This window comes from Antechinus flavipes, chromosome 2, assembly GCF_016432865.1.
Source record: "Antechinus flavipes isolate AdamAnt ecotype Samford, QLD, Australia chromosome 2, AdamAnt_v2, whole genome shotgun sequence".
Classification (NCBI taxonomy): Eukaryota; Metazoa; Chordata; class Mammalia; order Dasyuromorphia; family Dasyuridae; genus Antechinus; species Antechinus flavipes.
In genome coordinates, this window is record NC_067399.1 from 599,976,670 (window position 1) to 600,001,995 (window position 25,326).

A 25,326-nucleotide genomic window follows, 5' to 3' on the forward strand; every position below is an offset into this window, starting at 1 on the left:
CAGGTGAATTTTATTGTTATTTTTTTTTTTTTTTAGTTCTATAAAATAATTTTTGGCAGTTTGATTGGTATGACACTGAATATGTAGATTAATTTAGGTAGAATGTCATTTTTATTATCTTAGTTTGATCTATGAGTGATTAATATTCTCCCAATTATTTAGATCTGACTTTGTGTGAAAAGTATTTTGTAATTGGATTCATATAGTCTCTGAGTTTGTCTTGGCAGGTAGACTCCAAATATTATATTGTCTACACTCATTTTATATGGAATTTCTTTTTCTCTTGAGGCTGGATTTTGTGGTAACATATAGAAACACCAATGATTTGGTGTTTCTTACTTCACTTAGTTACTTACTGCTTACTTCACTCTGCATCAGTTGATGTCTTCTCAAGTTTCTCCCAATTATATCCATCATCATTTCTTATGCCACGAGAGTATTCCATCACATTTATATTACATAATTTGTTCATCCTCCAAATGATAGGAATACCAAATTTTTAATAAGATTCAAAATAAGTGCTGAAATGTGAAGCCCACCTGTGGGTTTATTTTATATCCTCAAACTTTGCTAACGTTGTGAAGTATTCACAATTTAGATTTTAATATATCTTGATGAGTTCTTATTCTTTCTCCACCTCTAATCTTTCTTGTTGATTCTAGGGTATTCACTGTTCTTCTACCTTTGGCTATATTCACTTTGCTTTATGCCATAAAAGTCTTTCCAGATTTCTTTGTATTCCTCACACTTGTGCTTTTTAATGGCATTTAGAGTATTTCATTACATTAGTGTACCATAATTTAACTACTCTTTTATTGTAGGCCTGTAGTCACTTCACTCTGTTTGCCTCAGTTTTCTCCTCTACAAAAGGAGCTGGAAGAGGAAATGGCAAAACACTCAAGTATCTTTGCTAAGAAAATCCCAAAAGGTATCAAAAAGAATTGAACATGAAATGAACAGCAGCAACAAAATTGTTGGAATTTTAGGTTAAGTGTTAAGTTAATCTTTTAACAAATAGTCTTTTTTTCTTTGATACCATTTTCATGGTATCATTGACAATAGTAGATTATTGGGTCAAAGGATATGGTTGTTTTTGCAACTTTTATTGTACATGGCCAGATTATCTAGCCAAAAAAACTCTCAAATTTGCAGTTCTTTGTAGCGTATATTCTACTTGAATGTGTAGAGATTGTTCCTTTTTGTTTTTATATCTCCAGTACCTACCAAAGTACTTGCATATAGTGGTTGCTTAATAAATATCAAACTGAACCTCACTGGAATTGAATTTAGATGCTTTTAATTATGTTTTATAAAATGTAAATTCTTTTAAGTTTCTCTTCCTCTATTTATGTTGAAAAAATATATAGAAAAAGAAAGCACTTGGGACAGTTTTATACAGTCAGGCAAAAGAAATGTCCAAAAAGCCTATTTCTTATTCTGATAGAAGTCTGTCACTTCTCTGTTAGGGAGTGGTTAGTCCTTTGGAATTATTGAAGGTAATTGTTATGATAAGACTCCAAAAGTATTTCAAAGTTGTCTTCACAGTTATTGCATAGTTTTCCTGGTTCTGCTTACTTCACTCTGCATCAGTTGATGTCTTCCCAAGTTTTTCCCAGTCATATCCATCCGTCATATATGACATCATTTCTTATGCTATGAGAGTATTCCATCACATTTATATCATATAATTTGCCATCCTCCAAATGACAGGAACACCAAACTTTTAATAAGATTCAAAATGAGTGCTGAAATGTGAAGCCTATCTGCTCAATTTTGTCTACTCCTCTTAGCTGAATTTACAGAGTATATTATCATTAGATCCTTAGGCATATATTTTCAGTTTCCTATCAATCAAGCTATTATATCTTTACAGCTTCCTTCCTAAAATCTTAACTTTTTATTATCTCTTTATACCAAAAATTACTATGCAATTGTCATTTAAAAAGACAACAAAATGTTATGTTATCCATGACTGAATTAACTGTAGATATAATTTCCTGTACCCAAAGAGATCTACTTTTCCTTCCTTCCTTTCCTTCCCTATTATCCTCCTTCCCCTTTAATTTCCTGTTGGTTTTAAGCTGTCAATCTTGGACAGGTTTGAACAGGATAGGAGATAGGAGAGAGGAGGATGGAGTGAGGGTGGGGCACATCACTTGAGTATTAATCTCTGAAAGCATTCCAAAGTTGCATAAAAGTGGCTTTAGCGGTTTTTTATTCCCTGCTTTTTGTCCCCTCCCATTTGCAGAGATAATAGAGTACTGACTGTCCTGCCAAAGTTCTTGTATCCCATTACAAATTAAGTCCTTTAATATATGATATTTAAAGCTTGACTGCCCCCACCACAAGGGTGTGGGATTAGGTGCAAACTCTAAATCTATGGTAAAATAAACTCACACAGGAAAATCTATTTTTTTACACCCCTCACCCCTTTTACCACAATCACTATGAACTAGTAATTATTGTGTTTATGATCCAGGAATAAGTACTATTGTAATTAAGTTTTTTTGTCTTGTCTAGATGAAAAAAACAGGTCTCTCCTTGTCTTCCTTATGGGGCAAGAACTTTGTACAGTAGTTCTTGACTTTGGTTCTCTTAAAAAGAGATCTATAATTGCCCAGCCAAGTCTTTCAGCACCAGGTAGGCTATGGCATGAGTCTATGTGTCTCTTGTTCAAAGTGAGGTTAGCCAAGCTCAGAGAGCTAAGTGGTTACCAGGTGATGATTTTTTTAGCCACTGCAACTCACAAAGACTATCTATAAGGGAGTAGAGGAGTTGTGATTGGTGGTGATGGAGGCAGGACTTACAACCACAAAACCATCTTGCTTTGAAGTACTGCAGAGTAAGTATGTCTTATCATTCAGACCCAAGAACAGGAACAAAGATTGATGGGGAAGTCTGCCTGAACCAAGACCTCAACTATCCAGAGCTCTGATGAGGAATGCTGCTGTTAAGAATTGAGTGGGTCCTTTCATTCTTTTTCTTAGTGGGCAATTGCCCTTGTTTAGGCTTTAAGTCATAGGCACCTGGGACAAAGGTTGCATTATCTGACCAGCCCTATAAAAGTTATCCATAATAACACCACCAGAGGCCACACATTCATCATGGTTTAGGACTACTTAATTGAAGAAGGCATGAAAGCCTCCTTGTCCCTGGCTTCAGACATACCATTTTGAATCCACAGTCCTCTGCTGTGTAACTGGGATGGCTCAAAATCTCCAGAGCTCAGCTCTAGCAAAGAGTGTTTGAGGGCCTATAAAAGACAATATCCATGAGGATTAAAATCATGACAAATTTACAGACTTCAATCAACACTTACTAATTACAGAGACAGGCCCTGGAGTCAAGAGGACCTGAGTTCAAATGTGGCTTTAGACACTTAATACATCTTAGCTGTGCGACTCTGGGCAAATCACTTAACCCCTATTGCCTTGCAACAAAAAACCAAACCAAAACAAAAATAATTAATTGCAAAAATCTACTAAAAAGTTGAGAGCACAAAATGTAGTAGATAGTCTTGAGAGCAGAGAACACCTGAGTTACAAATCTTCCTCTGACATACTAAGTATGGGGATCATGGCCAAGTCATTTAGTATCCTGGAAAACTCCCTCAAATTGTTACTGACAAGTGGCAGATATGCAGTTTTGAAGGAGTTTTCATACTGGGAGATTCCTGCGCTAAGGAAATCACAGATCCAGACCCCTTTATCCCAATACAAAACTAGTTACAATATGAACTGTATGCAAGAATTTAAAAATTCATTTTGAATTTGACTTGCAAAGGAGCAAAATGAACCCAGCCTATAAGAGGCCCTTCTCAAGGCCCTTCTCCTCTAAGCCTTCCTAGACCATTCAATCTCACAATGACATCACTTTCCTTTGACCTCAACAATGATTTAGCAATTAACAGTCACATCCTTTATGACATTTCTTATATTGTGGTATAGTACTGTTATTTAATACCTATTATTGGTGTCTAAAGGGGCAGTAAGACAAAGGATAGAGAGCTAGTCTTGGGGCAGGAAGACTGGGGTTCAAGTTCTCCATCTGACACATATTACCAGTGTTAACAACTTTATAATCATAGGCAAGTAACAACTTTTCAGGTCCCAAGGTAACACTCTAAGATGATAAGAGGCTGATCTGTATCAGATGGAAACTAGATACCTTGATTAAATCACAGGTAGGGACCCCAAAAAAGTTATCTGACTTTTTAGGTTTATGTCTTGTCTCAGAACTAAATCAGATCTCTTGTAGATAATCATGGACCAGTTGATATATTTCTTCCTAACCAAAAATCCACAGAATTTTAGAGCTAAAAATCACTTCAGAAATCATGTAGTTTAATGCCTTCATTTTACAGATAAGGAAATGTGAGTCCCATTGAGTTGAAATCATTTGTTCAAAATCATACCTAGTAGACAATAGAGTTGGGGCTCTCCCATTTAATAGTAATCTACAGTGCTATAATCCTGACTAATAGGTATGGAAGTGAGACTTAATATCCATGTCTCCTGACCCCTAAAATAGTAGTTTCTCCCCTGTTATACTATTGTCTTCCTTGAAATTATAAATTCCCTAAAGATAATGATAAATGTTGGAGAGATGTGGGAAAACTGGGACACTAATGCTTTGTTGATGAAGTTGTGAACTGATCCAGCCATTCTGGAGAACTATTTGGAACTATGCACAAAGAGCTATCAAACTATGCATATCCTTTGATCCAGCCATATGTCCTACTGGGTCTGATTCCCAAAGAGATTATAAAAAAAGGGGAAAGAACCCACATGTGCAAAAATGTTTGTAGCAGCCCTTTTTGTAGTAGCAGGAAACTGGAAATCGAGTGAGTGTCCATCAGATAGAGAATGGCTGAATGGGTTATGGTATATGAATATAATGGATTATTATTGTTCTATAAAAAATGATCAGCAGGATGATTTCAGAAAGGCCTGGAGAGACTAACATGAACTGATGCTGGGTGAAGTGAGTAGAACAAGAGAACATGGTACACAACAACAACAAGATTAAGTGATGATCAACTGGGATGATTTTGTCTTATTTTTTTTCCCGTTTGATCTGATTTTTCTTGTGCAGCATGATAAATGTGGAAAGATGTTTAGAAGAATTGCATATGTTTAACCTATATTGGATTACTTGCTATCTAAGGGAAGGGGAGAAAAATTTGGAACACAAGGATTTTTCAAGGGCTAATGCTAAAAACTTATTTTTACATGTATTTTGAAAAATAAAAAGCTGCTATTATTAAAAATAGATATTTTCATGAAAAAAGAAAAAGAAATTATAAATTCCTTAAGAGAAAAGACCATATCCTGTATTTATTTGTATGCCTTCTCCCCCATCCTAAGTGCCTAGCACAATGTCCTGCACATAGTAATTTCAATAAAAATATACTTGGTTTGTTATTTATAATTTGAAATGTTTTTGACTATTCTTTGAATACAATTAGCTTGACTATATGTTTACCTTATATAAATATGTTCTCCAAGTATTGTGCTGTTAGCTTTACAGAAAGAATTGAAAATCATCTTCAACTAAATACATATCCAAACTCTAATTGGTATTGTGTGAGGCATTGTCGTAAGAATGACAGGCCAAATGGCCTCTTATAGAGACTTCACAAATTAAAATGAAATAGATGCAAGAGGTCATATCTCTCCGTTACCTAAAACTTATATGTCCTTAATTAAATCACTTTTAACTCCTCCTGGCCTCATCTGATTTCCTCATCTGGCAAAATGAGGGCATTAGACAAGATGATTTCCAAAATTTTTTCCATCTCTAAATTTATGATCCAGTGACCCAGGAAAATAGAGATATTAAATCAATCAGATGTTTATGTAATATGTAAGTCAAGTATAATAATATTTTAGGAATGAGTAGAAAAAGCTAGACATAAGTGGATATTTTGTGTTCATATTAAATAGAATACGAGGGAAATCTATCTGTTATATAAGAGTTTATAATCCACAATAATCTATGGCAGATGTCAAGCACATAAATTAAATATGTAAGTTAAACATTTACATTATATCGACAGCTTTTTGAACTAAATATATAATTTCCCTGTGAGCCAGCTGCTATGGTGCTTCTCTACTCTAAAAGTGTTAAGACAACATTGTATGACTGAAGACTTGTTACAGACCATTTCCAGCATGTCTTAGAGAACTAGAATGTGGAATCAGAGTGACAACTGCAATACCCTTCCACTGGTAAACACTGTTCCATCATTGGTGAAAACATTGTTTCCTAGATTGCAAAACTATTCAGGGCATTCTTCTTTGGGTTTATATGATTCTTCTGTCTCAGCTTGTAACCTGTAGGTTGGAGAATTAGACTCAGTACCAGTACACAAACTATTTAGATGAGTCTAGGAGAAGAATGAACTGACAAAATTTGAAATTGTAGGGAACTGAATCATTCTGACTCTTATTTTCCAGTCTGGACATGAATTAATAAATCAACATATATTTTGTTTAATAGCAATCAACTCTTCAAAAAAAAAAAAAAGGATGTTTCCCTTTTTAAAATGATTCATTAAAAAGTGAAGTTCAGGATCCAACCATTCTGGAGAACAATTTGGAACTATGCTCAAAAAGGTTATCAAATTCTGAATACCATTTGATCCAGCAATGTTTCTACTCGGCTTATAGTCATCCCAAAGAGACCTAAAGAAAGAGAAAGGGACCCACATGTGCAAAAAAAAATGTTTGTGGCAGTCCTTTTTGTTGTGGCAAGAAACTGGAAACTGAATGGATGCCCATCAGTTGGTGAATGGCTGAATAAGTTATGGTATATGAATGTTATGGAATACTATTGTTCTGTAAGAAACGACAAACAGGATGATTTCAGGCCTGGAGAGACTTACATGAACTGATGCTAAGTGAAATGAACAGAATCAGGAGATCATTATACACAACAAGAAGACTATACAATGATCAATTCTGATGGACGGCTCTCCAACAATGAAAAGATTCAAACAAGTTCCAACTGTTCAGTGATGAAAAGAGCCATCTACACCCAGAGAGAGAGGACTGTGGGAACTAAGTGTAGCTCACAACATAGCATTTTCACTCTTTTTGTTGTTTGCTTGCATTTTATTTTGCTGCTTTTTTTTTTTGTTTGTTTTACTGGTTTGATTTGATTTTTCATGTGCAGCAAAATAATTGTATAAATATGTATGCATATATTGCATTTAACATATTTCTATCGTGTTTAACATATATTGGACTACTGCCATCTAGGGGAGGATGTGGGATGGGAAGGGGGCCGAATTGGAACACAAGGTTTTGCAAAGACTAATGTTGAAGAATTGTCCACGTGTTTTGAAAAATAAAAAGCTTTAATAAAGAAAAAGTGAAGTTCAGTGCTGTGTATTTAATTATATTGAAGTCTTAGTCCAGAAGAGAAATGAGGAAATCCTTTTCCCTCTGAAACTTGGAGCAATAAAGGATCTATGGGTGTTGGAATATTATATAGTTATCCAGAATGGTCGTTGCATTGGTTAGTTTTGCTTACCTGTTCTTGGTCACAAAGGTGGTGGTTAAGGGACATGTCCTGAAAAACCTGTAAGATAAAAACATAAAATGAGTGAGAATGGGTAATTGACCTGGATGGGGAAATAGGAAAAAAATCTTGAACTGATGTTAGTGTTTTTTCTTCTTGACAATGCTTCAGAGCTACAAACCTGGTTCTCTTTGGGAAAAATAATGTTAGGGATTTCTTATGATTCTTGGGTTACAGAATTCAAGCAGAATTACTCTCTACCCCTCCCCCCAAAAAACCCCTTTCAAAATACTAAGAATGCGATTTAAAAACAAGCTATCGGTGACAATCAGGCCCTCTGCATGTGTTTGCTCTCAGTCTTAACCCTGCTAAATTCGGAAATAGCTATAATGAAAGGGAAAACTACAACCTTAGTACCTAGCTAGCACATGAGTTACCTACTGGGAACTCTTCAATTTTACAAACATCCGATCCAAGCGCATTTTTAGCATTCCCTTCCTATTTTCTCTTTTTTTAAAAAAGCCTCAATAAACAACAAGACCCCACCTTCCCAATTAGATTTGCTTTCCTTCAGTCATTCCGCCCTCCTCCCTCCCAATGTGCAGACGGGAGCCAGCAGCAGTCCGGTAAAGCAAAGCAATTTTCTCTTAATAAAAGGAAGGTTACAACAGCCCTGAACCGGAAGGCTCTGGACTAGGTGGAAAGATTAAGTGCCACAATAATAACCGATGACTCAGGGCGGAGCTCTGCATCCTGGAAAAGGGGCACAGCCAACTCTGCTAGATGGAACCAGAAGTTTCTACGAAGCCAGTTGCTTCCTCCTTCTCGCTCCTCTACTTATCTCCCTCCGTGCCTCTTTGCACCAGGAGGGCTATTTCCAGATACTTCCAGCTCTTTCCTCTCACGTCACTCCCCCATTAATTCATAAAGGTTCTCGGCTGCAGACTTAAGGACATCCTAGTAGTCGGACTCCGTCGCCGCCTCTTTAACCTCACCCTCCCCCCGCTGCCTCCGCCCAGAGCAGTCCAGCCCAGCTCAACTCACTCTCCCCGCCCCAGTCCCAGCTAATAGCAGCCTCGCCAGCAAGCAGCAGCAGCAGCAGCAGCAGCAGCGGCCGCAGCCCTAGAGACACAGCAGTAGCCACAGCCACAGAACCAGAAAGTCGCACTTACGGCAGAGCATGAGCGCGGCCACTCACTCTCCAATGGTTCAGATGGCGACCAGCAATAGCGGGAGCGGCGGGGAACGAGATCCCTTGCCCCCCGGCTGGGAAATTAAAATCGACCCACAGACTGGTTGGCCCTTCTTCGTGGATCACAACAACCGAACTACTACGTGGAACGACCCGCGCGTCACCCCCGATGGGCCCAAAGTGAGTGGTTCTACTCTCCCTCCTTCCCCCCCTCCCCAACCTGGCCTTGTCGACTCTTATTCACCACGGTCTAGGCAGCATCGGGGAATTGGAAGGAAGGAAGGGCTGTCTTGGGGGATGGGACAAGGAGTACGACACTCTCCTTTCTCCCCTTTTGGTTTGCTTTTGGAAGAGTGTTGCACTGTGCAGGCAAAGTTTGGAATAGAATGGAGGGATTCGTAGGGCGGGGAACGAGATAGGCCGGGCGGTGGTGGGCAATGAATGTGTCTGCGTGTGCGTGCGTGCGCGCGAGCGCCCTGCCGAAGTACAGGTTACTCTGTCCGGCGGCGTGGCAGTGCAGAGAGGAAGGAGACGGGAGGGGGGAATGGAGGAGGACCGTAGATAGTTCTGGACAAGACATGGGCGGATGGGCAAGTGCTAGAGAAATTCGCCCTCGAGACGATGACAGATTAGCCAGATCACTTCAGGGAGGCGGGGGGAGAGAAAGGGAGATGGGGTATGGGGGGCTGGCTGGGGAAGGGCGGGAGGTGGAAAAGGGCATTCATTGGCAAGCCCCTTTCCTCTCCCACCCCACCCCCCAAAGTAGGCAGAAGGAGCTGTCTTTTGTCTCTGACGCACTGCAGCTCTTCTCTGTGTGTTAAATCATTTGATACTTTAGCCCTGTAATGTTTATTTAAGGTTGGTTAAGTCCACTAGAGCCGCCAGAGAAAGGAAACTGATTTATTCTTCAGCTGTGTCTGCAGGTTAAACAGTAGGCTACGTTGGAGCATGAGACACATAGCATTTGTTAGTGGCTGACTGCTTTCTTTTGCTCCTTTTACAAGTTGTCTGGGAAGTTTGAATGTATGTTCACAGGAGAGAGGCATTTCTATTCTAAATAAGTCCTTAGATAGAGATGCTAGTGAAAGAGGCTGTCCGATGTAGGGGAAAACCTAGTAGCCCCACACTTAAAGGACCTAAGTTTATAGTCAAGATTTTGCCCCTAACTTCTCTAGATGACCTTGGGCAAAGCACCCAAATTCTATGTACTTGTTTCCTCATCTGAGATTGGATGCTTGATAAATTGGATTGGATGATCGATAAGGACTCTTCCAGTTCAAATCTTTACAGATCCCTAAAGATAAGGAAAATACAGGAAAGGAGGATTCTTTCTGACATATTTGATTTCTAGGGGACATTTGCTCTGGAAAAATTAAGAATTGGCCTTTTCGTTTTTTCAATTGACAAGATAAAAAAATAAGCTGCATTTTAAGAGAAAATCTAGTCTCTTGATATTTTGTGGTACTTGTATGGTTTAGTTTTTAAGTTTCCATTCTTAAAGAAAGTATCTTTAATAAAACTCTTTAGCTTGGGGTGAAACACCAAGAACTCGTGTTTCAAAAAGTGCTATCTTTGGGTCTGGGCCATGCTTTGGTAGGTCTCTGGAGCTTTCTGAACACAAAGGAAAAGCTAGAAGATAAAGACAGAGGTTGCTAAGGCCTATGTTGAAAGAAGTTTGGATGGACTCTCTGGAGCCCCAAAATTTGGCTCATGGCCTCAAAAGCCTGGCATCTTTAGCTGCCAGGGAAGGTTCCTGACACTTCTTCAGAAATGGGTTGGAAGTTCCCAGCTGTTCCCCTAAAAATGGTGGGCAGGGAAGGCTGTTGCCCACTCATGCAGCAGCAAAATGCAGAGTCCAGCTAGTTATGAAGGTGACTCTTCTTGTCTCAGCATTAGGACAGCACATTTTCTAGGTTGTAGGCCTAGGCCGAGCCCTAGCCAGAGTACTTTTGCTCCTAAACTAGATTTGTCATCATTAGACTCCTGAGTTCACAGAAGGGATACTATTTTAGTGTTTGTTAGTAATGGTCTTTTTTATTTTTCACCTTTAATTTTATATTACTATTTAAATAAAATACCCTAAATCACCAAAAAAAAAATCATCTTTATTCCAACATTTAAAGACTAGACTTGATAAAGGATCCTTAACACTTCAAAATACAAAAATCAAAGCCAGGTGATCAGTAAAGTAGTAACCAATTGACAGGTTATTTTGAATTTTAAAAGGTACTCATGTTTAAAAACAATTAATTTAGGAAAGTCTTTTATAAGTAGTATTTTTTTTTAATATTGCTTTTTAAACCTCCTTGGACTTCACTTTGCTGAGCTATAAAATAAAGACTAGTCTAGATGACTTCTCACGATCATCTCTAATACCAGGGCTCTGATACTATGATCTTGTAATCTTAAAATGTTGAGGAAACTCTCCTGCCCACAGACATCAAATTCACAAGTAATTAATTGTATACTCATTTCTAAAAATTAGCACAGCTGACTAATTTTCTATAATTAACATTGTGTAGATGAATTTTTGAATGTGCAGCAACTTGGGTGGGGTAGAAATCATCTTAGAATTCGTATTATAGTTGGGTTGGCATTTTAAATCAGCTTATATCAGGTAGTTATGGAACATTTATTTTGCCATGTCATTCCTATACAAACAACCAAGCTTATGGGAAACCTGTAGAGATCAGGAATATTCAAGACAGTTGTTAATTAACTATCAAGTTTGAGCATTTACTGAATGTGTTGAACGGCCTAGATAGATTGTCTGGTATTTTGTTGTAAACATGAAACTGGTCTAACAAGTACAGAAAGCTATGTGCAAGAAATGTCTGCCCAATACATGTAGGCTGTGGCTTTAAAAAAAAAAAAAATCAAAGGTTTTGGTTTAGGTAAATCTAAGTCTTATCACTTTGGGACTTAACAACTCACTTTTAAAAAACACTTTTCTTACAAAAAATGATGTAGATAACATAATTATTATGAATCCTACTTTACAAATGAAAAAATCTAGGGATTGACCCTACAGGCAAATGGTTGACTTAGTCTGTGATAGAGATAGACTTCTTAGGTTTTCTGTCTCTTGTCAACTGTGAGTGGTGGAACCAGATAAAATGTAATTGGGAAGTATTTACAAAAATAAATAAAAATGCAGTACAACATAGATAATATTAATTTGCAATTCACAGTAGTTACCTCTCATGGGAGGGCTTTAGCTCTCCCTTCACCAACCTTCTCATATTCTCCTATTCAGACACACTTCATTAACTTCCAGGAGAATAGGTGTGTTATAGTTCATATTTTACATCTATATAGTTAGACCTGTTCCCTAGAAAAGTGTGGAACCCCAATTTATGAATGCAATAATCCAGGAAAAAAAGCAAAAAGAGAGTGTTCCTGGGGCTGGCTGTCCCATAAAATATACTGGAGAATATGGGCTTCTCTCTAGACTCAGAAGTATCTGTACTTAGGCCCAAGTGTCAGCAAATCAGCTTCCCAAAATAAAAAGGATCTTCTACATAAAAATATAGACTAATAGACTAATGAAGTCTTTGATTTGGAGAAGAGACTAGGCACAGATCTTACAATATCTATTTAATTTAAAATTAAACTAATGGATGCATTAGTTCAGAAGTGTTGATTAAGCAACTACTATATATAAGACACATAGTTACGAACAAGAATACATGGACCCTGCCTGGAGGAACTTAATATGATAGTAAAATTGAAACTTTAGGGGCAGCTAGATGGTGCAGTGAATAGAGCTGCAGCCTTGGAGTCAGCAGGAGACCTGAGTTCAAATTTGGCTTCAGACACTTAATGCGTCTTAGCTGTGTGACCCTGGACAAGTCACTTAACCCCAGTTGCCTCTCAGAAACAACAAATTGCTAAAATGGAAACTTCCTTCTTTACTGTGCAAACTCTAGACCCTCAGACTGAGTCACAAAACTTTTTGATACTTTACAGTGGCTACAGCATGCCTCTATTAACTTTCTACATATAACCCTATAAGGGTTATTTCTTTTTGTATTACCTCTATTTGACATCTATCAATAGATGTTTTTATTTAGAAGAAAGAGAAAAAATGCATTCTTTATTCTATAAATTCTTTTCATGGTTTACCTCCTTCACTTAGCAGTTCATACAAATTTTCCCAGATTTCTCAGAAATCATCCCATTCATCATTTTAATAACACAATAATATTCCTTTGCAGTCATATGTTATAATCATGTCATCCTTAGTTAATAAGTAGCCACTTTGTTTGCAGTTCCTTGCCATAACAACAAAATTGTCCATAGAAAAGAATGCATATTGGTCTTTTTCCTCTTGTCTCTTTGAAGACCACATATATATCTCTTTACACCACACATACAGAGTTTAGTAACTTTTGGAATATAGTTCCAAATTGCCTTTCAGAATGGCTGAATCAGTTCACATCTCCTCCGAAAGAGCATTAGTATGTTTTATTTCAACCCATTCAACATTTGTCATTTTCCTTTTTTGTCAGCTTTGCCAATCTGACGAGTGAGAGCTGGAACCTAAGAGTTACTTCAATTTTCATTTATGTAGTTATTCATGATTTAGAACATTTTTTTTCATATGGCTCTTTATATATAGCTTGGATTTCTTGCGAACTTCCTGTTCATTTGACCTATTCAGCTGCCTATTTTTATCCACTGCTTATTGATCTATTAAGGAATGGCTTTTGTTGTCTTAGATATTTTGACCTCTATCAGAGAAATTTGCTGCAAGGATATTTTACCAGTTCACTGTTTCCCTTCTATCTGCATTGCTTTTGTTTGTGCAAAAATTTTCTAGAAAAGTTCTATGTAATCAAAATTATTTTGTCATATGTGATAATATCTATCATTTGGCCAAGAGATCTTCCATATCCACAGCTGGGAAAGGTATCATCTTAACCTTCTAGTCTTATATTTATAATATAACCTTTTATATGGTTTTAGCTTCTAGGAACTTATTGTGGTATATGGTATGAAATGTTGGTGTAAATTTGTACTGTTATTCAGTTTTCCTAGCAGTTTCAATCAAATTAGTCTCCCCAATAATTGACTATTTATGGATTTTTATTGGAAGCCATGCTGCTGTGCTCAGAAGTAATTGAAGATGTGAGATTAGATAAACCAAGGACAACAAATATGAAACCTTGATGTGCCTTCGTAGACAAAAGATTTCATTTGTTTACCCTGATTCAATCTTATGGGTCTGAAGAAGCTATTTTTATTTTCAAATAATTCATTTCCTCTGTCAGAGTAGCAGTGTCATATTCTCCTTGAAGAAGGAAAGCAGGATAAAAAGACAAGTTTTCAACTCATAATAAACCTGCTTTCTATCCATTTCTATAAAGAAAGATTTCCATTAGGCACTGAGCTATGAGTCATTTTGTTTGTTGTTGGGCTTATAAACTGAGTGAAACCACATTTCATCCTTTATCTTAACATTTCCATTAGAAAACTACAGGATCTCTACAGCTTAAAAGCATAATCCTTTAAAATCTCAGACACACAGGAGCTTAGCTTTTCAGTAGACATTCTTATATTGCTGGGATTTTTCCTCAAATAAATTCCTCAGATTTATTTATTATAAAAAATAAAATAAAATTTATTTAAAGATAGGTAAGTGATTTGAGTATCCAATTAATCATATAAGCATAGTGGAACTTGCCTAACTACATGGCAAAATGTGATGTGTCCAGTTCAGTACTTGGTTAGTTGAAGTTTCCTTACTCACTGGTAATATTTCACCCACACTTCCCCCCGTGTGTCCCAATAGTTAGTGTAGTAGTGACAATGATTCAGAGCTGAGTGAGGCCTGTGCCCCTCAGTCAGCGCTGTAAAAATGACTCAGCACTGAGCCCGTAGATTTGACAATGCTTGAAGCCCAAGTGTACTGAATGTTCTCAATTTGATTTTTATTCCCACTCAGTGAGGTGACAAGCTAATTAAACGCTATCACCTTGTGTTGTTTATTAGGACTAGGGAATTAAGGACTTGCCAGTGTTTCTTTTTTTTTTTTCCCTAAAAAAAAAAAACAAAAACAAAAACACTGGTAGTTTTTTCTTTTGAGAATTAAGAACTGTATAGTGGGCAATCCCACTAAAGTTGTTAAGGAGGCTCCTCAGTTTAAGGAAGGAAATTTTCCTTAGCTATCTTTCTCACCTCCAATTTTGGTTTATCTGATTATCCATTCTTCTGCATGATTTATTTAGCTATCTTCCCCTGTGCTAGTGTCTTGGGTTAACCAAACTCTGATGTATAGTGTATATATAGCAAATTGGCCTCCTAATAAAGAAACAGAGCTGCTTGGCAGTTCCTTCACAGTAATAAGGGAAGGGTCTGTTGGTCAGTGTTAGAAAAGATATCCTATTTGCATATGTAGGAACAGTCTGCTCTTATGTACTTCTATCAGTGAGACAAACTAGATGGGATTATCCTCCATGGACACAGGCCCTATACATCTTTTGGTCATTATGTTATAATTTTGTAATTTTTTTTCCCTTCAAGGCTGCCTCATATACTTTTTTAACTTGTTTGATTGGAAGTAAATCAAATACTGTTCCTCATCTTTAATCATCAATAATGATTGATTTAACTTGTATAAAAACACATTAGGAGGTGAGGAACCTCATAGTGTGATTTGCCCTGGACCTGGAAGCTGTCAGGGGCAGCCCATTTCTCTCATATATTTTCTTGGGATGTCCCTGAACTTTTTTCTTTCCCAATGTCCGTTTGAGGAATATGCTATCACTTTTTCCCTCTTGTTACTTTCCTTTAGCTCTAAGTGCTACTCATTCTTCAAAATGAGACTACTTAAGGTTAGAATTTCCTTCACAGCTTGGGTTTTTATAGCTCAAAGGAACAAAAACTTTCTCTTCCATTCCTGAAAAACAATAAAGAGAATATGTGCTTCCATGGGCTGTTTTTAGGTGATATTTTGGATATGGCAGCTGCTCATTTGCATTTTTAGTTTTTGTAGTATTCAACAACCCTGGAAACATTGTGAGTCTCTCCATTGCACGAATCTCATGGTATAAGTTTTTGTAAGCTGAAGAGCTGAAAGGACTCCTAGAGGGGTACCTTGTCCAAACTCTTCATCTATCTCCATACAGGTGAGGAAACCTGAAGATCACAAAAAGTCAAATGTCTTCCCCAGGATTACATTAGGAAGTAGAGACTGGATTTTTTTTATCACCCACTTCACTCACCCCCATCTTCTGACTTAAAAAATCAATGAAGTCCTTTCTCCTACTTATTCATTAAAATCAATGTTTGTACTGAATGGGTTGACTAATTAGTACTGAATGTGCTGCTAAAGAGGAAATATAAAACAAGTCAGTTCTCAAAGTAGGTGGGTTTTTAATGTCTAAAAAAGATGATTTTTTGATTAAATTGATTAATTGATTAAAAAATTGAGCAGACTTTGAACATTCCATGCTGAGTTAACCAGATTATTAGAATATCATTGTTTTAGTTCTTTTATTAACATATTTTTATATCACTTGCATTTCCTTCTCTCCTTTGTGCTTCCCAATAAGCCATCCCTTGTAACACAGTTTTATGTTTGTTTGTTAGTTTTTAAGAGAAAAATAATTCAGTAAAACAGACTTATATCATTAATGGCTGGCAGTATATGCATTATTCCATTTCTATAACCTCACACCACTGCAGGGAAAATTAGGAGATATAGTTCCCTATTTCTCTAGGACCAAGTTCCTATACTATAACCAAGCATTCATTTTGATTTTATTATTCATTCCATTTTCATTGTTGTAGTCAAGTGCCTTACATTGTTTCCTTGTTTCTATTAATTTTACTCTGTATTAGTTTACATATTCACCTATACTTCTTTGAGTTATTCATATTTTTCATTTTATGCTATGTTAATATTCTATTAATTTATGTATCAGTTTGTTTAGTTATTCCCCATCATTGGACAAGTTCTATTTTGTGTCCAGTTCTTTGCTACCAACAGGAAGTGTTGCCATGATTGTTTTGATATGCTTGTGGGCCCTTCCTTTCTATGTTTGACTTTCCTTGAGACTTCCTTCTGCCTTTGTAAGTTAAGCCTTTGTAAGTTAACACAAAGTATGGCCATTTTCATCACTTTTATTTGAGTATTGTTATAAAATTATTTTTCTTCTTTATTTTACAAGGAATGAAACTTATTTGGAAACTTTGGATGATTTCTTATATAATCATTTCTCCTGAGACTGATTTAAAAAAGGTTAAAGCTTTTTTTTTTTTTTTTTTTTTTTTTTTTTTTTTTTGGTGAAAAGGCATTAGGTTTGCAGTTCTCTGAATGCATGAGACAAATAAGGAAAGGATAAGCTAACAGTAAAGCCTTTCAAAGGGAAGAGAATGATTATTTTGTCTGCTCATTTACAGGGGGAATGAGGTGGAACAGCACCAGTTGTCTTAGACCCCAAAGCAAGACTGAAATTTACCTCCTGGTTGAGATCCTTGGTTAAAGTTTTCAAATTGCATGTTGATTTTACAGATAACTTTTAATTTTCCATCTCTAAACTGTAAAATTATGTGTATTTGTATCTTTATATATACATATTTACTTACACATAGGTAAACGTTTATTTATACACATGTACATGTTACACATATATTTATATATGTAGATATTTAAATTTTTATGTATGCAACCTTCTATTCTGGTAGATTGTCTCTCCTTACCTCCCATAAGAAGGGAAGATATGTTTTATCTTATTAATCTCCTCTCTGGGACTTTAATTGTTTTTTTTTTTTTTTAAATTAAGCAGAGTCCAACTTTCTTTTAGTGAATTTGTCATTTATATTATTGTAATGACTGGACACATTCATTATTAAGTTTATTATGTTTTAAAATAAAACATGTTTTGGTAAGTAAGTTGGACTAAAGAATTTAGCACAACCTGAAGAAAGTTACTTTTTATAATTTATAGCAAGGGTTCTTAACCTGGGATCCATGAATTGATTTCAGGTTGTCAGTGAACTTGTATGGGGAAAAAAGGCATCTTTATTTTTACTAATATTTAACTGAAATTTAGCTTTTCTTTTCAATAATGAAGGAAATCCCCTGCTGTATGGTTTTGGTATGTGCTTGTGATCACTGAATGTAGAGCATACCATTGAGAGTTTGCCCTTTTGTTATCACAGCATTTTTATTTTAAACAGGTTGATACTTGTTAGCTAGAACAGGAAATTTTGGAATTAAGAGCACTGCTTTCTTTTCTAATACCATGCATTGTGGACATAATTCTTGAGTCTCCACAGTTGTCTGTTAAATGGTTACATAATAAATTGCTTTGTGAAACTTAATGATAGAAAGAGGGTTTTAAATCTGCAGCTATAATGTGCTGCATAAATACAAAGTTCTTATTATCAGTCTGCACAAAAGCCACTAAGAGAAAAGGCATGTTAACCCTTGTCTTTATATGGACAAAGCAGTTTATTAATGATTAAAAAAGAAATATTAACTGTTTGCTATGGTGTAGACATAACTTAAGGAGGGAAGAATAACTTTAAATAATCTAGTTTTTTTTAAATTTATTCAGCTAATAAGTGTTAAGTATCTGAGGTCAAATTTGAACTTGGGTCTTCCCAATTCCAGGGATATTAAACCCCCTACCTTGCCCTGTCACTAAAAGATTTTCAGGATAAACTTGGTGGATTTTAATTCCTTACAAATCTCTCTAAATTCCTGTTTTGTTGAGATTCTGAATTCATTACTAAGTACATCGATGGAAAATATCTTTTAATCATTGGAGATTTATTGAGCACCTGCTCTTGCTTTCTGCTTCCATAGAGCTTAAAACTGCCTTGACTAGCACATTTTGATCATTCATTTGATAGTTAAAAGCAATATTTTCTAGGCCTACTACTGATTTCACACTAAAAATATAGTGACTGCTCAGAATGTTTGACACTCAGGATACAGTGAAAAGATTACTGGATTTGGAGTTAGAGACCTCTCCTAGGTCTGCCATCTATTATTGGTGCAACTTTGAACAAGTCACTATGCCTCTCTAGACATGTTTGTTCATTTGTTAAAAGCAGGGGGGGGGGGGGAAGAGAAAGGGGTTGGAATGAATGGTTTTTGAGATCCCTTCCCTTTCTAGATCATTGATCCTAAGTGACTTCATGTCTCTGAGTTTCTTTATCTGTAAAATGAGGAGATTGGGAACTACTAGATGGATCTCTGAGGTCTCTTCCAGCTATGAATCTGTAACTACACTTCTGGGTTAATATTCCACAATGAAAAATAAAAAGAATACTGAAAAATGAATTAATTAGGGTTGCTCCTGAACAGTGATAATAAGGTTAATTAAACCTTTTACAATATGCTGTGCTTGTGCTTTACCTTTGCAGCCAGGGGAAAAATAGAGGATGAAGACAAAGAAAGCATTATTTTTTATTGATTGATTAACTGTTCTAATACACTGATGGTGGGGAGGATACAAGAAGAAGATCTTGGCTACTTTTAGTAAAGATGGCAATAGTTTTAGTGTCCTGAAATCCATATACTATTTTAATAGAAGGTTAAAATTATATAATATTAAAATTTCTGCATATCTCATTTGACTCCACAAGAAATGGGTAATCATAGTTGACATTTTATAACACTTTAAAGTTTGCAAGATGCTATACGTATATTCTCTTTTAATCTGTGCAAAAGCTATATGGATTAAAATATTATTATCTTAATTTTACAGATAGGAAACTGAAGTAAAAAAGATTAAGTGGCTTGCCCCTTAAATCATCCAGATAAGTGTTGGAGGCAGGAGCTGGGTCTAGATCTTCCTTGACTCTAAGCCTGTTACTTGTTCTATTGTACAATGCTGCTTTCTATGTCCAAATTACTTCTTTTAAAACTTATTCCATCCAAAGCAATCCCAATAGACTGTGGATAGAAAATGCCATCTGCATCCAGAAAAAGAATTATGGAGAGTGAATGTAAATCAATACATGCTATGTTCACTCCTTTTTTTTTTTTTTTTTAATTTCTTTCCTATGGTTTTTCCCTTTTGTTGTGATTTTCCTGTACCAACAAGATTCATAAAACAATGTGTATTAAAACTTAATTAATTGATTGATTTGGGGAAAGTAAAATAAAACTGGTTTCTACTCCAAAATTTCCTGAAAAAGGAATTCTAGGTTTCTTTTCTTATTGTAAGAGAATTCTCCTTATTTTTTTTTCATATAATCTTGTATTTTGCTGTAGTTTTTCTTGGTCCATCATCATTGAAACTCTACCTATCTAATTGTATGATCTAAGCTACAATTTAAAAACTTCTTCTGGCCTAAAAACTTAGATAATTAAATTGTTGCCCTACTTAAAGTCTCCACAGTTATGAAATTAGAAGTGCAATGGAGCTATTATTACTATGGTGATCTCAGGTCATTGAATTTAGAGGCAGTAACTGCCTTAGAAATCATCTGATTCAGATCTTTGTTCAGATGAGGAAACTGAGGCCCAGCTGAAAGTGAAATAATTAACTCAGGATCACACAAGTAGTGGCAGATTTTAAGTAACAGAGCTCAGATTTAAACCTTTGATTTCTTAACTCCAAATTCAATGCTGTTTCTACTACACCATGTAATAGCTGCATTACACTTCATTCTTTTTATATAACTGGCAATGCAGTAAGAGGATCCGAGTTCAAATACTACCTCTGAGATTTATTGTCTGTATGACCTGGGCAAATCACTTCATTTCTCTGAGTCTTTAATTTCCTCATTTTAAAAATGAGAAGGGGTTTTGCCCAAGCCTTTCAGATTTCTTTTCCAGCTCTAGATCTATGGTCCTGTGAAAGCAAGGGAGAAGTTGGGATGGGGAAAGGTCCAAAAGGAGAAGAATGGAGTGAGCTTTTGAAATCTATACATGGTAAACCCCAAGAATCTTTTCTGGAAAGAGTATTGTTAACTGATAAAAGATTTGCAGGATTAGTAGTTGGAATGCAGCAGGTTTAACACTATGCAAATGTGGACAATATTGGGGCTTTGTTGTGTTTAATCAAGATCATCAAGCTAGATACATTTCTCAAATTAATTCTTCCTTGATCATAATGGAAGATAGAGGAGAGAAGATAGATGGATTAATATTATCCTTTCATACTATGAAAAAGTATTAACCTTTTACAATATGCTGTGCTTGTGCTTTACCTTTGCAGCCAGGGGAAAAATAGAGGATGAAGACAAAGAAAGCATTATTTTTTATTGATTGATTAACTGTTCTAATACACTGATGGTGGGGAGGATACAAGAAGAAGATCTTGGCTACTTTTAGTAAAGATGGCAATAGTTTTAGTGTCCTGAAATCCATATACTATTTTAATAGAAGGTTAAAATTATATAATATTAAAATTTCTGCATATCTCATTTGACTCCACAAGAAATGGGTAATCATAGTTGACATTTTATAACACTTTAAAGTTTGCAAGATGCTATACGTATATTCTCTTTTAATCTGTGCAAAAGCTATATGGATTAAAATATTATTATCTTAATTTTACAGATAGGAAACTGAAGTAAAAAAGATTAAGTGGCTTGCCCCTTAAATCATCCAGATAAGTGTTGGAGGCAGGAGCTGGGTCTAGATCTTCCTTGACTCTAAGCCTGTTACTTGTTCTATTGTACAATGCTGCTTTCTATGTCCAAATTACTTCTTTTAAAACTTATTCCATCCAAAGCAATCCCACTAGACTGTGGATAGAAAAAAAAGAAACCACTCACAAGCATGTGTGTATATATGTATGCACTTCAGTATTTGCTTGTAGTATGATAGCATCATCTTCGTATTGGGACAACACTTTTGAAGGCATTGGGGCTCATCTTAGATTCTTTTTTTCCTTTTGGCTTAATTGAATATGGGTTTAAAATTTGTTTAACACCAAATATACTGCTTCTATTGAGCACAATATTATAGTACCCAGAGAATTAAAATTAGGTCATCACTCAGAGAGTAACAGTAGTTGCAAATAGACTGTAATCCATACAAATAAAGAAAGGGGAAAAAAAGCAAAGAATGTCATGGAAAAAACTACTGTCATGCCAAACATGTGATGAAAGTGAATAATAACTGATGGACAGCTTACTATATGCTCCTATTACTGGTATCCTCAAGATGACAAGAGAAAGCAGAGCCTCATCAGTACATTGGTCCAACATGGCAAACTTAGAGGAAGACACAGGCTTAAGCAGATATGCATGGGCTGTTCTCATTATTGGTGAAAACTCCAAATGGATTCACTCCTGGCTTCATTTGAGAATAGAGGTTAAATTTTATTATTCTTAAGTTTTCTTATCATATTAATTCTTTTAAAAATGGTGTCTTTTGTTGCTTTCCCTTAAATTTCATAGCACATCTGTTACTACCTCTTTAGTTTTTAAAACGTTTAGCCAATGCTCACCTTGTATCCCCACATTCTTGGGTGCCCCCATCCTTCTGTATGTTATTGTAAATTCTCTGGGATGAATATTCCTGCAGTTATGTTTAGCTGACAGAGCAGGCTTTTCCCTGATGGGGAGTCAGAGCTAGAAGGTGAAGATGGGCTACAACCACATTGAAGTTTGGATTTACCTGAATCTCGGCTTCACCCACGAATGGTTCTCTGACTTTGAGCAAATTGCTCACTGTCTGTGAGCTCAATTTCCCAGTCTGCAGCACCTGCCTGCCAAATGAGCCAACCCTTCTTCCCACTTTTATAGATGAGACTTAAGTGTCCAGAGAGGTGAAGAAATGAGTTTGGAGGCCTAACTCTTAAAGTCAGCTACTCAAGGTCTCTGCTCTTTCTACCATTCCATCTGAAGACAACACTTGCACTGGCCCCAAGGTAATTGATATGAAAGTGCCTTGTAAGCTTATAAAGTACTCTCCGATGATACCTTACAAGATAACTGCTTTTCTTTTAAATTCCCATGGATTCTATGTTTTGTATCAAAATAAAGTAGTTTAAATCCCTATAGTATAAGCCCCAAATCAAAACTTTGCTCTGGATTTCTTCTAATAATAACTTGAACTTAATGGGACAGATTTTCATCTCATCTGGAAGTAATTTTTCCTTATCTCCTGTTCTTGTAATTTTCCATGGAGTAATTTAGCAGTAGAACCTGGCACTTGAGGACAGAGCAGTTTGCAGGGAATTTCAATGTAGTTTACAAGATGGCTGGCAAGAATTATCATATTTTAAATGGAATAATCAGCTTTGCAGTAGATTTTTCATTCCTGTCTGGGTTTAGCAAATAATACATTTCCAGTGTCTTTACAGAAAGGATAATGTCAGTTAGCAAAATTATTTGGCAAAAAAAAATTAGTTTCCAGAATGCTAAGATTGAGTAATATAAAAGTTAAATTACCAAGTTATATGTTCTAAATTAGTAATACTAGGGGACAGTTAGATGGCACAGTAGATAGAACACTGATCCTGGATACAGAATTACCTGAACTAAAATCTGGCCTGAGACACTTAATACTTACTAGCTTTGTGACCCTGGACAAGTCACTTAAACGTAATTCTCTCAAAAAGAAAAGAAAAGGAAAGGAAAAAATTAGTAACACTAACATTACATTTTAAAAGTAATTTTATATACATGTGAGTCTCATTTCACTTCTATGAAATGAATAATACGACTACAGGTTTTGTTATTACTGTTTCACAGATTATAAAATTGGCTCAGAGAGGTTAAATAACTTGTTTATGATCACACAGATATTAATTAGAATAGTTAAATATTCAAACCAGGTTACCCTGAATCCAAGTCTAGCATGGTAAGCCAGTCTGTACCCTCTAAATTAAGATGATCTGTTCAAATTCTTTATTATCACACATTTTTTTCTTTTTCTTTTTTTTTTTTAGAGTAAGTAAAATGTTGGAGGTATACTGCCATCTTCATCTCATAAGTAAATAAGTTGGAAGGAGGATGAGCAAGAAATAATATAATTATAGTAACATGTTCCCCTTATATTATAGTTAAAAGCCTTGTTTTCTACAGAAAAGAAAGCAAAAAGCTTTACAAGATTCACTTTGCTTTTGCCTAAATTTGAAAGCAAGGGTGTCTTAATGTAAGAAGATTATTAGGAAAACTATGCTGAAGCCTATTCACTTTCATGTTGATAAATTTGTGTGATGTTTCCCTCCCCTTACCCCACCTAAGTTGAACCTCTTCCATGTGACTAAAGAAAACAATTAAATAATATGCTTTGATGACAGCATATCTAGTGAATTATCCAATGTTCTTGGCTTACTAGTCCCCCTCCTTTCTGACCTATGGGTGAAAGTATTTTATTTATTATCTCTTCTCTAGACTTTTCACTGGCTTTTTTTCCATTACTCAAAATTCAGTTTCCTTTTAATGATGTTTTTCTTTACATTTTTGTTGTTCTTGTGTACATTGTTCTTTGGCTTTGAGTATTTTGACCTAAATCATTTTATACAGATCTTCTCATAGATATCAAAATTCTTTATTGGCCATTTCCTTAACATTTGTATAGCAGTCTTCTTCTTATTTTTTTTTAGCCATTCTCCAATTCATGACTATCATCTTTCTTTACATTTTTTGCAGCCACCAGGAGTGCTGCTATGACTATTTTGATATACATTGTTTAGTTCTTTTTAAAGAGCAATTTAAAAACAAAAGAGGTTAACATGGATAGGGAAATACCTTAGAATCAGGAAGACCTGGAGTCCAAATCCTGCTTCTGATGCATAATAGCTGTGTGATCATTGGTCATAAATATCATTTAAATTCTCAATGTCCCAAGGAACAGCCCAAGACTACAATTTATCAGAATACAGATCTCCATTAGAAGGGGTAGTTTCCTCTTTGAAAATTCAGAAAGTGAATATAAAGACAAAAATAAGGCTACCTTAAATTTTTGGATCTAGAAATTCAAAATTTCCTTTATCAAAACCTGAAGAAAAACTTAGTATTTAATTTTTAAAGATTTTTCATCTTTTAAATTAAGATAGCTGACAATTTTCAGTTTTAATTTAATTTCAAAATTAAGATCCAGTGAAAATTGGAAAGAGCTGCTTTACAACATTACTTTATTCTTGGTGGGACTCTTATTTGTTGCTGAGTCATTTTTCAGTATTGTCTGACTCTTCATGACCCCATGTATGGTTATCTTGTAAAAGATACTGGGTTATTTAACCATATTCTTTATCTAATTCCTTTTAGAGATGAGGAAACTGAGGCAAACAGGATGAAGTGACTTGCCCAGGGTCACACAGCTGGGAAGGATCTATAGTCACATTTAAACCCAGGTCTTCCTGATTCCAAGGCTAGCACTATCTCCTATGATACCTAGCTACTCTTGGGCTCTAATTATGGAGTTATGTATATATAGATGTATATATCCGCTTTTAAGGAAGATGCACAATGTGATAGTGTGAAAAGAACATCAGCTTGGAAGATTTAGAAGTTAATTTTAGTTGCAACTCTTGTTATAATTCCTTGTAATGATATTGATTCTGCCCATCTCCCAGGAAATTTTTGTGATAATTTTTTCCTTTGATTGATCCTTTGAATGATTTCCTTTGATTTGATAATTGATTCCTTTGATTGATATAAAGACATTAGGGTATCTCCAAAGACTG

General features: G+C 35.7%; 1 protein-coding gene and 1 long non-coding RNA gene across 3 annotated transcripts in view; one reads left to right on the forward strand and one right to left on the reverse strand.

The window, feature by feature from the left end:
• LOC127551643 (uncharacterized) overlaps positions 1–8,244 on the reverse strand; it is a 39,952-nt gene extending 31,708 nt beyond the window's left edge. For both annotated transcript variants that reach the window (XR_007951144.1, XR_007951143.1), the window contains exons 1-3: positions 8,071–8,244; positions 7,537–7,584; positions 3,169–3,253 (exon numbers count right to left, since the gene is read on the reverse strand). This is a non-coding gene — a long non-coding RNA (uncharacterized LOC127551643). The remainder of the gene's footprint in view (positions 1–3,168; positions 3,254–7,536; positions 7,585–8,070) is intronic.
• Positions 8,245–8,315: 71 nt separating this feature from the next.
• The window catches only part of BAG3 (BAG cochaperone 3), a 31,263-nt gene continuing 14,252 nt past the window's right edge, over positions 8,316–25,326 (forward strand). The window contains exon 1 of the mRNA XM_051981537.1: positions 8,316–8,896. Within this exon, the coding sequence (XP_051837497.1) occupies positions 8,705–8,896 (192 nt within the window). The 5' untranslated portion in view covers positions 8,316–8,704. The remainder of the gene's footprint in view (positions 8,897–25,326) is intronic.